This window comes from Medicago truncatula, chromosome 2 (genome assembly GCF_003473485.1).
Source record: "Medicago truncatula cultivar Jemalong A17 chromosome 2, MtrunA17r5.0-ANR, whole genome shotgun sequence".
Taxonomy (NCBI): Eukaryota; Viridiplantae; Streptophyta; class Magnoliopsida; order Fabales; family Fabaceae; genus Medicago; species Medicago truncatula.
This window is the reverse complement of record NC_053043.1, coordinates 50428007-50442282: the sequence shown is the minus strand read 5'-3', so window position 1 is coordinate 50442282 and position 14276 is coordinate 50428007. Positions and strand designations below refer to the sequence as shown.

General features: G+C 36.2%; 1 protein-coding gene across 1 annotated transcript; it reads right to left on the bottom strand.

The window, feature by feature from the left end:
* Positions 1-402: 402 nt before the first annotated feature.
* On the bottom strand, positions 403-8275 carry LOC112418017 (uncharacterized). Its single transcript, XM_039830922.1, has 13 exons — positions 7779-8275; positions 7481-7597; positions 5246-5377; positions 3622-4371; positions 3311-3538; positions 3012-3229; positions 2397-2552; positions 2191-2292; positions 1988-2101; positions 1640-1885; positions 1361-1544; positions 1168-1275; positions 403-1075 (listed from the first exon to the last, which is right to left on the bottom strand). Exons 1-13 carry the CDS (start codon positions 7794-7796, stop codon positions 545-547), a joined length of 2904 nt encoding a protein of 967 aa, XP_039686856.1. The 5' UTR covers positions 7797-8275; the 3' UTR covers positions 403-544.
* Positions 8276-14276: the final 6001 nt, after the last annotated feature.

The window sequence follows — 14276 nt, the reverse complement described above, 5'->3', positions numbered from 1 at the left end:
AATTTTGAGCAAATTTTAATTAAATTTAACATTCTTGGGCCTAAAATAACTGTTTATCACATTTGTTTTTATTTAGAAAACCATTAGATCCATGTACCTATAATAATTTGGATCAAAACCATAACACCATAAGTATGGTTTTACCTAGTACACTATCAAAACCATTATACCATACTTATGGTTTCAGTATTCCAAACACCTAATTTTGAGCAAATTTTAATTAAATTCAACATTCTTGGGCCTAAAATAACTGTTTATCACATTTGTTTTTATTTAGAAAACCATTAGAACCATGTACTTATAATAATTTGGATCAAAACCATTACACCATAAGTATGGTTTTACCTAGTACTATCAAAACCATTATACCATACTTATGGTTTCAGTATTCCATACACCTAATTTTGAGCAAATTCATCGAAATTCATAAACATCTTTTGAAGCATTAACACAGATTCAGAAATTCATAAACATCATAAACATCATAAATTTGTTCAACAATATTTGTTTTTTATACAAACTCAATAGAAAAAAAACATTAACACTAATCCGGTGTTAGCTTTTGAAGCAATTCTTTATAGTATGAAGTTGCAGCCTTCTCCACATAGGTTCTTTTGCTATTGCTTGAGTCGCTTAATATTGTTGAACAAATTTCAATTCTCAAATCCATTGTTTTTGCAACCCTCCCGTTCTTCCCAAGCTTTCTCATTTTGGACCAATCTTTGAAGGATTCCATTTCAGTATTGCCACCATCCCATTCAGCAAGAAACTTCATACAAAAGACCCCACAACTGTCTTTATCACATTGAATGGGCATCTTTGGTGTTTCCCACTTGAAAGTGCTAAACTGGAAAGGCATTGTGATTTTTCTTTTCCTATACAATTCTATCACAAATGCTTCCACCTCCTTCAGCCACACATCAAACATCTTCTTGTACACAGTTGCTTCGCCATTTTTCATGTTCAATGTCTCTCCTTTCAAGCTGTTCAGGAATTGAAATTTTTGACTCTTCAAATTCACAACGAAGCATGCATAATGAAAACCCGGATCTCCAATGAGTGCTGGCGTCATTATCTAAACATGTAAGTCAAAATTATAATGAACAATTAGTGCAAACAATCAATATGTAGAAATTGCCAAAATTATAATGAACTGCAAAGTCTTACATATTCTAAACATGTAGGGTCAATAGCCTTCCAATCCATGTATTTGAAGTTTCTCAGTCTTTCAATGAATCTTTTACAATGGTTTTCATCAGGTCTTTGCAAGTCAACCTGTTTATATAAAATGACTAAAATCAATTCCAAAAATATCTAAACAGTATGTAAACTTTTAACATTAATGGAATGTAATGCATACATAATTTAGGAATGGTGTAACCAGCCGTGTCATTTTTGCATTTGGTTGACTCCAGTTTAAGCAATCGACCCAGGCATTTATCACAAAGCATGACACCCATTCGTCTTTTTGAAGTGACCACAAGTCTCTCCTTTGTAGACTGAAAGCATGAGCCTTGTTATCCGAGCAATATAAAAGCTCCTCCCTAAATTATTATAAAACATTTAGGATTTGTTTGTCCTATAAAGCATACTAATTCATATAATTTGCCAATAGATATTTAAAATGGTTTTCCCTTACTCATCATGTGAAATGCTCCATGCAAATGTTGATATGTCCTTCTGCATCTTACTTGCATTTGACTCATAGATAGCTTCATCGTAGGGGCTTGCAAGGTATTTTGATTTCTTCACAGCTCTCCTACGCTCAGGGTATGTGCCACCGGAATAAAGCATATCATGCTTCTTTCTTTTCTTTGTCTGCACAGTTTGGACATTATCCAAGTCGATTATTGCATCTGGAAACACCGACCTTAACGGAATTGCTCTGTCAAATAAATTACATAATTGATAGACTAGCAGAATTAATATTGTGCATAATTTAATGAATCAATTGTAATGTAGAATTGTCACATTGGTTGATTCTTACTCTATAACACAGTGTTTGTTAGGTTCCAAAGGCTTATGCTCCTTCGGGTTCTCCTCTGACATCAAGTTTGCTTGCTTCACATTGCTTGCTTCACATTCTGTTTTAATCGATTCACTATTGGCAAACACATCACATATAGAAAATCATTAGTTAGTTCTTATAGTTTTACACATTACAAATTAAAAACCATTAGTTAGTTTTACCCTGCATTCGAAGCTTCTCCCCCATCAAAAAACTCTTGAAACTTCTCTGGTTTCTCCACCTCCCTCACATTGCTTTTTTCAAATTGTGGCTTAACTGATTCCCTATTGGCAAACACATCATATAGAAAACCATTAGTTCGTTCTTATAGTTTTACACATCACAAATTAAAAACCCTTAAAACACATCATATATATCCATTACTTACTTTGCATTCGAAGCTTCTCCCCCATCATCAAAAAACTCAGGATACTTCAAGATTGTTTCCTGTGTAAAAGAATGATCAATATTGCATGCTTTCCTCACTGATTCATCAAGTGTTTTGGCATCAATTTCATCTGCTACATCTTTGTCATTATTCAACCTGAAACCATCAGTAAAGGATATGAAACAGCAGATAAAGTTTTAAACAGCAGATAAATTTGCAACTTAGGAAAATCAATGTATCACATAAAACTGTCAATCACATAAAACTGTCACTTCTAGAACCTAATATGATATGCAGTGAAAAGTAAAACATTCAACCAATAGAGTTAACAAATCTCAATGCTTGAACGAAGTTATAACAGCTCTTATTCATATATTTTTTCTTTACCAGCCCGAGAACTCTGACCTAAAAGGCTCTGAGTTTGATTCAACATGTACATGTACATCGGTGGTTGTTTGATCAAGATAGGTCTAACTTCAAATCTAAGCACAGAAACCATTTCCCAAGCAAAATGGTTTTAAAGCAAAATTGGGTGAATTTCATACCAGAATCTATAATGGAAATGTTGACGATTTTAAATCAAATCTACGAGAGACTTAAAATTAGATGCAGTACCTTTCTCCCCCTCGAGTGCTTGTTTGTGGTATGAATGATTCATTCTGATCCTGTCCTTTCTCCCTCTCAGGTTCCACTTCCATTGGATCCTTTCCATTAACTGCATCATTTTCCACAGAAGTTCCAACATTTCCCTCAGCTATTCTTCTTTCCAAGGTTTCCGCAGCTGAGGTGTAGATCCGTATACAAGACCTACAATGATCAAGATGCATTTTTGCCTGCAATTTTATATGTACTATTAGGATTTTCAAAACCATAATATTGCATGAATAGTAGTTAGATCATTATTTTCCTCTCACCTTAGAGAGTGGACAGGTATCTGCATCAAAACACATTACATGCGGACCTTCATTGGTGTTATACAGTCTGGTTACCCCGGCTGTCAGTCCATGCTCGAGTCCCATAAGGTCATGGACCTTCTGAAGGTCTTGGTTTGCCGCCTTGACATCCCAATCACGAAGTGAAGGCCGCTTGTATTTTCCTGTCAGGAATGGGCTTCTCTTCCCCATTTTCTCCAAGTAATTAATCTGCACAATAAAAACATGCACATACATAAATTAAATCCACCACTTAGTTTTTTTAAAAATACAAATATATATATAATGATCACCATTAGAAAGTGGAAGTCCGCTAATGGATTTGCAACTTCTGGAGTTTGCAAGCCTTCTTTCATATACTCAAGAACATGTGAGCACCAATTATAAGAAGATACCCCGGCTGGATCTTCTAATATGTGCGCATATTGGAGAGATACGAAGCTACTATTAGTTGGGCACAAAATTTTGTGAATGATAAAACATATTGCACCCTTCACCCAAGCTTTTGGATTCTCTTGAGTCTTCAATATTCTCTCCAAATCAGTCACCCTCACAGAAGCAGAATAATTTCCATTCAGCCCTAATTCTATCCTCAATCTCTTAATTGCTTCCACAGAGCAGAGATCAAGGTTAATCTGCTTCCCCACCATTGGAAGCTCATAGACCCGATGTACATCTTCCTCTTTCAATGGAAGTACCTCGGTCTTGCTTAATGTTATCCACATGTTCTCTTTGTCAAAGTTTTTAACTATCCAATCCACAAAGAAAGTATGGACTCTGCTCCAGTTCCAGATATGAACCATTCCCCCAAAGCCACTTTCATTCAATACGTTAATGATCTCATCCTTTCTTTGTTTGCCATTTACTGAATTCATAAGATCATATACCTTAGGTATACTCATCTTATGCCTCAGTCTTTGCTTTGCATTTTCCTCATCTTCCACATCTGAACTTTTAGCCTCTTCATTCCTGCCCTCCTCTTCCATTTGAGTTAGTCCAATACTGAATGATGGCAATGGCTCTAACTCTTTACTTTTTTTCACCTGCATGAGCAAAGAAAACCATTAAATACATCTAATGGTTTTGGATACAATGGTTGGAACTTCTGTGAAAAAACAAAACACATAAGAACTCAATTAAAGTTAATTAATGTGGTTCACCTTAGAATCAAGGGTTATGTCCAGAACCATAAGAGGAAACAGATTACATTGTGATCTTGCAAATTAAAGATATATAGTTTAATGAACACTCACCTATTTTGTCTAAGTTTCTAAAGAACAGACCTTCAGACATTCCTCTTGTAAGTTTCCTCTCATGTTTTCTTGTATTTTGAATTAAAACTAAAGAACTCGTTATATAAGAGTCCTAAATACACGAAAAAAGTGCTAACATAGAGATGTCACTATTAGAAATTTAGAATAACTACCAATAACCAACGGTCTTTAGATTTTTTCTTCTATCTTATCAAACACATGTATTTATCATCTCAGTGTTCAACGAAACAATTGAAACTTTGTAGTTAAGAAAAATTCAATTGGGCCAGAGAGAGATATAAGACGATGCAGACACACACAAATGCAGAGAGAGTTCAAGACAAATTCAATTCAGTTTTTTTCCTCTTGGATTGAAGCCTCTCGTGAGACTTGATGCTCACCCAGAACTACCATTCCACCATTCATATGTTATTTCCAACATTCAACATTGTGCAAGTCCAAGCAGTGCATGAATTTGTTATGTGTGATCCTATTCCTATCAGTTAGGCTCACATAAATGACAGAGAGATATGACGAAGAAAAATTAGATTGAAGTTATGACGAAGTGGACTATGCAGACAGAGAGATATAAGAGGATATAGACCAATTGTGCCTACGTCTTCAATATCAGAGTAAATGACAGCAGATAGAATTGAAGAATTACCCTTTTTTCCATCTTCTTTTCCATCTTTTTACCCTTTTTTTTTCCTTTATCTTCATCAGATGCTTGCTCCTGCTCTAATTGCGTAAGTCCAACACTGAAGTTTGGAATTGGCCCGTCGTTAGATTTGTTAACCTAGATCAAAGAAATCAATTACCAACATTAGTTCTGAATAAGATACTATTTGACAAATTGAATATATATATATATATATTCTGAAAGTAGTTTGAGGACATATAATTCTGAACTCAGTAACAGCACAAAGTATATGACAGAACCATTCTAAACATGAAGCATACAACACAGGAACAGGGTGATTTCACAGTGTTATATGATTGGAAACGTGTACCTTCTTTTGTCCACCTACTGCTTGAGCAAAATTGAATACTATGTTACAATATGGATACTACTAATATTTCCAATCTATAAGATCACCATTTTTGTCACTCTTTCAGTATGTTTTGTGTCCACCAAGAGATTTATATGAATATACTCTTAAACTGCTAAGGTTTGTGTAAGTTGTCCAAACTGAGGCCAAAGAGAAAATAAAAGAGAAAGAAAAAAAAAACCAACAAAATCGATGCAAAAAACAGATAAAAGCAATGTATTTGACTCACTTGCTATGCTTAAGCTAGGTTCAAATGTGTGAGGTGCAAAAAAGATGTTATGATCTTATCAACCTCATTTTGGACACAAATCATACTGTAAAAGTGACAATAATGATGATTTTATAGATCAGAAACCATTTTACTACCCACACTACAATAGAGTATTCAAGTATGATCAAACACTCCATAGAGAGTTATAGTATTGTTAAAGCTTATTTGGGATTATAATCATGTTGATAAGATAAATAATATCATTGTTAGGCCTTGCCGAGAGATAGTTTTAGGTTTTTGGAAGCATTCGTGCAATAAACTCATTTATATCTATTAACTAATTGGAATTTCACCAATGAAATCCAGAAACAATTAGTAAACCCGGTACCATCTACTTTGATGTCTAATGCAGTATCATTCACATACCATGTAACCACTAAAGCATCATCAATCATAACAGCTGCATAAATCCTGATAATTAACTCCGATACATGGATTGTTCTTAAACATACTCTTAATTAATTTCAGTATCTATTTCAATCTGAGCATATATATATATATATACAACACAGAACCATCAGATAACAAAACCATTCATCATCATAAGTCACAACTTTTTAGCTTCTTTCACCTCTCCTTCCTCATAAACCATCAACCAATTTATCATCATAGTTAAGAAATTGAAATATAGCTGATGTGTTCTAAAGTTCCACACAAGAAACCAATTTATCTACCAAATAGTTTACAAGTGATTGTGTTTGAGGTAAGCTCAAATAAGTTAGTCCAAATAGTCCCAATTAATCAATGATCTATTTATGCGATGTTAGCATTCTATATTGAGTATTTATCCGGTCAAAAGTTCATGTAAATAACACTTATCTATTTTCGTCCGTGAATTATAGGGATCTTTATTCTTGAATTTTTTCATGAATAGAGGTATCTAGAAATTTGATTAAGAAACATGCATTCATCTTCTTTCATTTCAATTAGAAAATGCAGGACACATATTATATCACATATTTATTGTAAGGGTCTTATAGCCAGGTCTGTTTGGTTCTGCAGTTATTTTGAGTGATTGAGAATACACTCCATTGCAATGATCACTGGAGGAAAAATATTCCAGACCTAGCAAAATCCCACCGCATATACTCTATTGATCTTATTGGTTATGGATATTCAGACAAACCAAATCCTCGTCAAATAGAAGTGTCCGTGCTACATAGCGTATCAAATCAAATGATGACAGGACACATGTGATTACATTGAATTGTCTAATTTTCTCAAATTGTGTCTGACGTGTCGTATCAGCGCTGTGTGTGTCCGAGTGCATGCTTCATATCATAGGTTAACTATCACTAGCAGTTCAGTGTTAAGCACGAAGAGTCAAAACATGAATCATTGAGCATACATCCAGCAACAATTAAAAACATAGCATGAACTATACAACAACAAATTGAGATTGATGAAATCAAAACATCAAAGAAACATAGATAAAACAATTTATTTCAGAATCAATGAAAAATACCTTTCAATTGAACAACATTGCAGCATAATGAACAAATTATTGCTCGTACTAAAAAATCAACGAAGAAATTATTGCTCGTACTAAAAATGACAGCAGATAGAATTGAAGACTTACCCTTTTTTCCATCTTTTTACCCTTTTTTTTTCCTTTATCAGATGCTTGCTCTTGCTCTAATTGCGTAAGTCCAATACTGAAGTTTGGAATTGGCCCCCCGTCGTTAGATTTGTTAACCTGGATCAAAGAAATCAATTACCAGCATCAGATGATTATAATATACTTGAGTCATTAATCCAAAGAAAACAATTACCAGCACCAAATGGTTTTAGTGTACAACACATAGAAACCATTTCCACGTAAAAATGGTTTTGGTTGAAAATCAAATTTACGATCAATAAAGAAGTTCAGTGCAAACCTGATTTGATTTCGACATGTTGCTGTTTGTTGAAGATGTTGTAGTGAACGAAGGCGTTGGAAGTGAACGACGGTGTTGGAAGTGAACGGCGACGACGGTGGTGGTGAAGAGCTGGTGTAGTGAACGACGGTGTCTCCGGTGGTGAAGAATGACGACCTTGTGTTGATGAAGAACGGCGGCTAGTGTTTCCGGTGGTGGAGGTTGTTTCCGATGGTGGTGGAAGGTGAAGAACGACGATTGGAAGAACGACGATGGTGGGGAAATCAAGACAGTGGTGGAGAACGACGACCTTGAGAAATGATGCGATTGATACAGTGGTGAAGAACGACGGCGATGGTTAACGGCGACGGTTTCCGGTGAGAGGTGAACGAGAGGTGGAAGAACGACGGTGAGTGGTGAAGAAATGAATAATAGTTTGTTTTGTTTTTCCAGTTTTACTTGTTTTCTGTTTTGGGGGTGTAGGAAGCAGAAAATTTGTTGGGCTATTATTAATGGGCCCTATTAGCAATCCTTATGCAGGGTGCATAAGGAAAATCCTTATGCACCATAACCAAACCCAAAAGGATGGTCGTTCCTCGTGGGAGTGGTTATCCTTATGCACCGTGCATAAATCCCAACATAATTGCTTTCTACACCCTCAAAGTGAGCCAAAACTATTTTTGTTCAAAATAAAAGAAATCTGATGGTTGTGATGTGTTTATGCACAGTGCATAAGGAAATGGCTTATGCACCATAACTTTTGCCGTCCCTCGTGCCCATACTCAATACCACCTTTGCGTATCTAAGGCGCCAAGAGAGTCGTGTATAATATAAAACTAAGTCTTAAGGATATAATTAAATATAAGAAATAATGTGAATTAAAGAAAGAAAAAAAACAAGAATTTTAAATTAGAATTTATGTTAAAATAATATATTAGGCTTATATCAATACTAGGTAGTGCGGAAAGCCCTTTTTTAATGACAAATGTATTTTACGTATGACCTGTTTTTCTTTTTTTTGTTTGGATTTGATTCATGGATCTCAAACTTCTTATCTTTTAATTCACACCAGTTAAGTTATACAACACACACTCATGAAAGTTTGTGTAATATGACCTCGTCCTATATTAATGAACTACGACTTTACTTGGCAAGCAAAAGAAAGTTCAAGGAAAGAATGTAAGAAGAAAGATTGTAAAAGGAAAGATCGAGAGTGGAAAGTGAAATGATTGTTTTAGTAGTTTGATATGAGTGAAAGTGAATATAAAGTGGAAGGAATGAATGATGTGTATATTTGTAAAAGGACAATTACATCCTTGAAATTTTTTAACTACATATTTCATTTTAAATTTAATATTCTATCTATACATTTAAATATATTTTAATTTAGATATAACAATTTAAGTATTTATTTTAAGTTGGGAGAAGAAATGTGTATAGTATATGTCAAAATCTTAACTTGCCTAGCATGCTTGTACAAAGACCTGATGCAAAACGTTAATATGCTTGGCACGATGCTATAATATATTATATTAGGGTTATTTTGGACTTTTTTGTCATAAAGTTGGTGCCTTCTCCATGTTTCTGTCCATGGAGGTGCAGAAAGGTTTTGAGCGTGGGTCCCATCTCAAAACTTTCTTTCCTCTTTTTTTTGAAGTGCTGCCAAACGGTGAAAAGTCTCTGTATCCACTCACTTTCTTTCCCTATCCTTTCATTCCTTTATCTTTCATCTATTCCAAACAAACCCTACGAAAATTCTTTGAAATCTAATTCTATTCTTAATTATCGTGTAAAACTCAAAAGGATGCCTAATTTGAAACGGATGAAGTATTTTTAGGTCATATTTTTACTCTCTCATTACCACAATTTTCATACGAGTAAAAACAAATTTTCTCTCTTGATCAGAACGTTGAATCTCAAAAAATTATATTGTTATCTCTTTTTGAAGCAGAAATTACTTATGTTGGGATCTATCAATCGAGGAGAGAAAAACACTATTTTTAGATTTATTCATCCAAATGCAATAAAAACAAGGTTTTATTGCAATTTTAATCACTTTATTTTAGTACTATTTCTTATATTTGTCCCCTTATCTAGAAGTTTGTTAGTTTTGGTATCTTTATCATATTTTTCAACTAAAAAAAATTAATGATTAAATATTTTTAGATGACATGGTATATGATTTGACGATCTAAATCTATGAAGCTCATATACCCCAAACACAGAGACGTACCCATATCTGATACTAGTATTTCATAGATATTTGCTGATACGTATTTATGAAGTTTCAGAATTAATTATTTTAAGTTTTAAAATATATTTTAGATACTTCACAGATGCGTATCCTAGAAAATATGAAGGGTAAAAAAGTGAAACAATGTTGTGACAAAAGAGTTGTATTCAATAAAACTAAATTATTATTTTTTTTTTTAAAAAGAGTGATTTTTATTACAAAAATCATAAATTCTAATTTATTTTAAAATCTATAAAAAAAAATAATCTCTAAATTATTAAATCTCCTAACCATCTCATTAAATGCAAGCTGTTCGTTGGTTGGAACTTGTCACTTGTCATAAAGTAAAGAGATAAATGCAAGCTGTTCGTTGGTTGGGACTTGCCACTTGAAATAAGGTAAAAGGGAGATGCAAGTTGTCCGTTGGTTGGGACTTGCCACTTGAAATGTTTGATTGGTGACATCTCTGGAACAGCTACGCTGGGGATGACACTTTTGATAAAGAAAGTAAAACAAGACGTTCATTTGTTAGAAACTTGCGGGTTCACAAAACGATAAGTTAAGACCGAACTGAAGTGACATGACCAAAACGAAATTCTGGACGATTGATGCAATTATGTGTGAATTGATGTTGTGCATATGCTATGTACGTATAAACGTATGAATATGTGAGAAGATTGATGAATGCGTGATTGTATGATTGTATGGATGTGTGACTACATGACTGTATAGACTGTATAACTGCATGACTATATAGACCGTATATGCCAGATGACTCGATGAACCGAGACAAGACAGGTAAGATGGGAGGTGGACTAACATCGCAGTACAAACACTCGGCAAACATCCTTGGAGATGATACTATTGTGAACAAATCGAGCCGTTGACGGTGTAAGATCTGGCACAGGGTAGCAACTGATGCCTCTTGGGGGTAAACCCATTGTTGATGAAAGAAGTCTGGAAGAAGTCGCCATTTGTAAACCGGCACAGAATGTCCTTCCATTGGTATGCTTCAGCAGTCATGCCTTTTGTTTTATTGAAAAATCCCTAATTTTTGCCTGGACCGCCCTTTCGGGTTTTCAGTCCACCGGGAATATTCTTTTGTTTTGCCCCTAATTTTGCCTGGACCGCCCTTTCGGGTTTTCAGTCCACCGGGACGCTCTCTATTGCCTAAGTCGCCTTTTCAGGTTTTCAACTTAGCGAGCTTCTTTGTATTATTTTTTTGTATTTTTTGACTGTGACAGCATTTTGTTCAAAGTATAGGATCTCTCCATAGTACTTAGTCATGTTTCTTTTCCGGAGTGTAACCGTTATCGAGGCGGATGCTGATGTATACTTCACCTACTCACGAGTTCAAAGAGAATGTGTTTGTTGTTCACACTTTTCAAGAGATGTAAAAAAAAGTTTTGTATTTTGAAATTTTTTTGCTTTAAGAAGAAATTATGCAAATAGAATAAATGAGAGTTCCAAATAAATGGGCACAGGCTCAAGTTTGATGAATTGAGTGGTGACCTGCCAAGGGCATGGCTCCACGGATTTTTTTTGAAAATTTTGGAAAAATGGTAAATGTAATGGGGAGGGTACATTGAACACAGTAACCATTATTCTCCCTAACAACTTTGAATGCCCCTGTTCCGAGTCTTTGATCTGCAGATGCTTCGAGTCGGAGGTCTTTTGATAGCTGGATGCCCCAAGTGGATTGTGCTTGACCGGATGTAGTTACTTTGTCTTTTTGATCCTTAACTTTTGCATAGATCGCCCTTTCGGGTTTTCAATCTATCAGGATAATCGTTTTTGTTCATGTCTCTAAATTTTGCCCGGACCGCCCTTTTGGGTTTTCAGTCCACCGAGACGCTCATTTTTGCCTAAGCCGTACTTTTTCAGGTTTACGACTTATCGAGCTTTTATGTTTGACAGAGTATTTCTTGACTGTACCGGCATTCATAGGAAGTGCAAGTTTGTCACCATCCATAGTTGTAAAAGTCCTTGCACATGAGCCTTCATGGTTAGGCGTCCACTTGCCCCTGGAGTCTAGTTGGAAATGTAGTACCTTTTTGGGCACAAAGTCTTCTTCTTGAAAGTCACGGGACAAACCTTATTGTTGGAAGTTTGTTTCAACCTCTTGTGATTTTAAGTTCTTTCAAACTTGGATTTCAGCAGAACTCCTATTGTTGGGACTTCGACCTCCGCGAGAAGCACGACCTCCATGTTGTATACTTGAGGGAAGGAGGGGGGGATGCCCCTGTTGAAATGTGTACTGAAGCAGGATATCCGAGCAAAGAAAATGATAGCACCTCGAGCTAATCTTTGTAAGCGATTGCCATCCTCTGAACTATCTTCATGATTTTTTTGTAGCTTTGACGGCTTATGATGCCCCAGTATGCGAGAGATCTCATCGGGAGCCTCTTCACTTTCCTCTTCTTCAGCTTCGGATACAAGGAACTCAAAGTTGGTAGAGAGTACATGGTTATTGTTTTCAACGGGTTTATTAATGCATGATTTGATTATTGATTTTGACAAGTAAGTATAAGTTATGATTATGCAGATATTTGAGAATGATTAAAGAAAGATTTTTTGGTTTTTTGTATTACCATTTTCCAAGAAAAAGCACAAAATAAAAGCAAAGTCGGGATCAAAACGACCTTTTTATTGATGACAATTTCTCAAAGCAAAAAGCCCTACACCAGTTCACTTTCATCTCGGGCGGGACGAAAGGATGTTTTTTTGAAAAGGTAGTAAAAAAACAAACATATCACTAGAAACAAATCGAGTAGCAGAAGAAGACATAAACATCAACCCAATTGCAGTTACACGCTCGGATTCAAATTCTTGAAAGGCAAAACATCATCGTCAATCAGTTTCTGGACTTCAATCTTCAAGGAGAAACAATGCTCAACGTCATGACCTTGTGCCCCTTGATGGAAGGCACAAAAGAGGTCAGGTCTCCACCTAGCCGGTAATTTCTTAGGTATCGGCGGAGGTGGTCTGGTCTGGACAAGGTTTCTTTCAAGCAATGAAGGAAGCAGCTCCGCATATTTCATAGGAATCGGATCATACTGCGGTGTTTTCTGAGCCTGATGAGGTGGATTTAATTGCGGATGAGCCTGTCGTCGAGGATGACCTTTCGCCATATTCACTTCTTGGTCTTTCTTTTTTGAACTGCCTGCGGGGACACTTTCATTGACCAATCGTCCTTCTCGGACCCCTTCTTCCAACTGTACACCCATACCAACCATCTCAGCAAAATTCTTGGGCGTACTTCCGACCATCTTCTTGTAGTAGAACTGATTGAGAGTTTTTAAGAAGAGCTTGGTCATCTCTTTCTCTTCTACACGCGGGATGACTTGGGCAGCGGTATCCCTCCATCGCTGGGCATACTCCTTGAATGTTTCCTTGTCTCCCTGAGTCATTGCCTGAAGATCGCTTCGGTCTGGAGCAATATCCACATTATAACTGTATTGTTCCACAAAAGCTTCACATAGATCCCGAAAAGTTTGGATTTTTGCTTTGTCTAGATTCGTGTACCATTTTGAGGCGGGGCCAGTCAAGCTTTCTTGGAAGTAGAAAATTAGGACCTGATCGTCCCGAGCATATGCATACATCCTTCTTACATACATTTTCAGATGTTCCTCAGGGCAGGAGTTCCCTTTATACTTCTCAAAATCTGGAATCTTGAACTTGTGAGGTATCTGGACATTCGGCACCAAACAGAAATCATAAGCGGTCTTTCCAAATTTTTCTTTCCCGAGGAGAGCCCTCACTTCTCGATGCATTTCATCATATTTTTCCCGCAAGTCATTCACTCTATCGTCGGGCTCCATGTTCCCTGAATGGAAGATGGGTTCTTCATTTTGTGGAACGGTATGCATCATAGGTGTTGAATAATTCATGACAACTGGAGGAGCTCTTACAGGAAGCGGAGGAACATGAGCTGCATATTGATGAGTAGGCATCTGAGTTTCAGAAGCAATAGGGCAGAATACTTCACTGAGAAAAATAGGGACACCCCAAGGACGACCTTCTGGCATTGAATTTGGTGGAGTACTGACAGGTATCGTCCATTCAGGGACAATAGAGACAGTTGCTTCGGCCTGAGTACTGATAGGAGGAGGAGGTGGTGGTTGATTATGTGCAGCCGTCAATGCTTTCATTAATTCAGTCATTTCATCCATCTTACTTCGCATGGATGCCACTTCCTCACGGAGCAATTGATTTTCTTGTTCGAGGAACTCCATCTTTTCCTCATGATTGTTCGAGTGTTGTAAATGCGAGTGGGTTTCAGACGA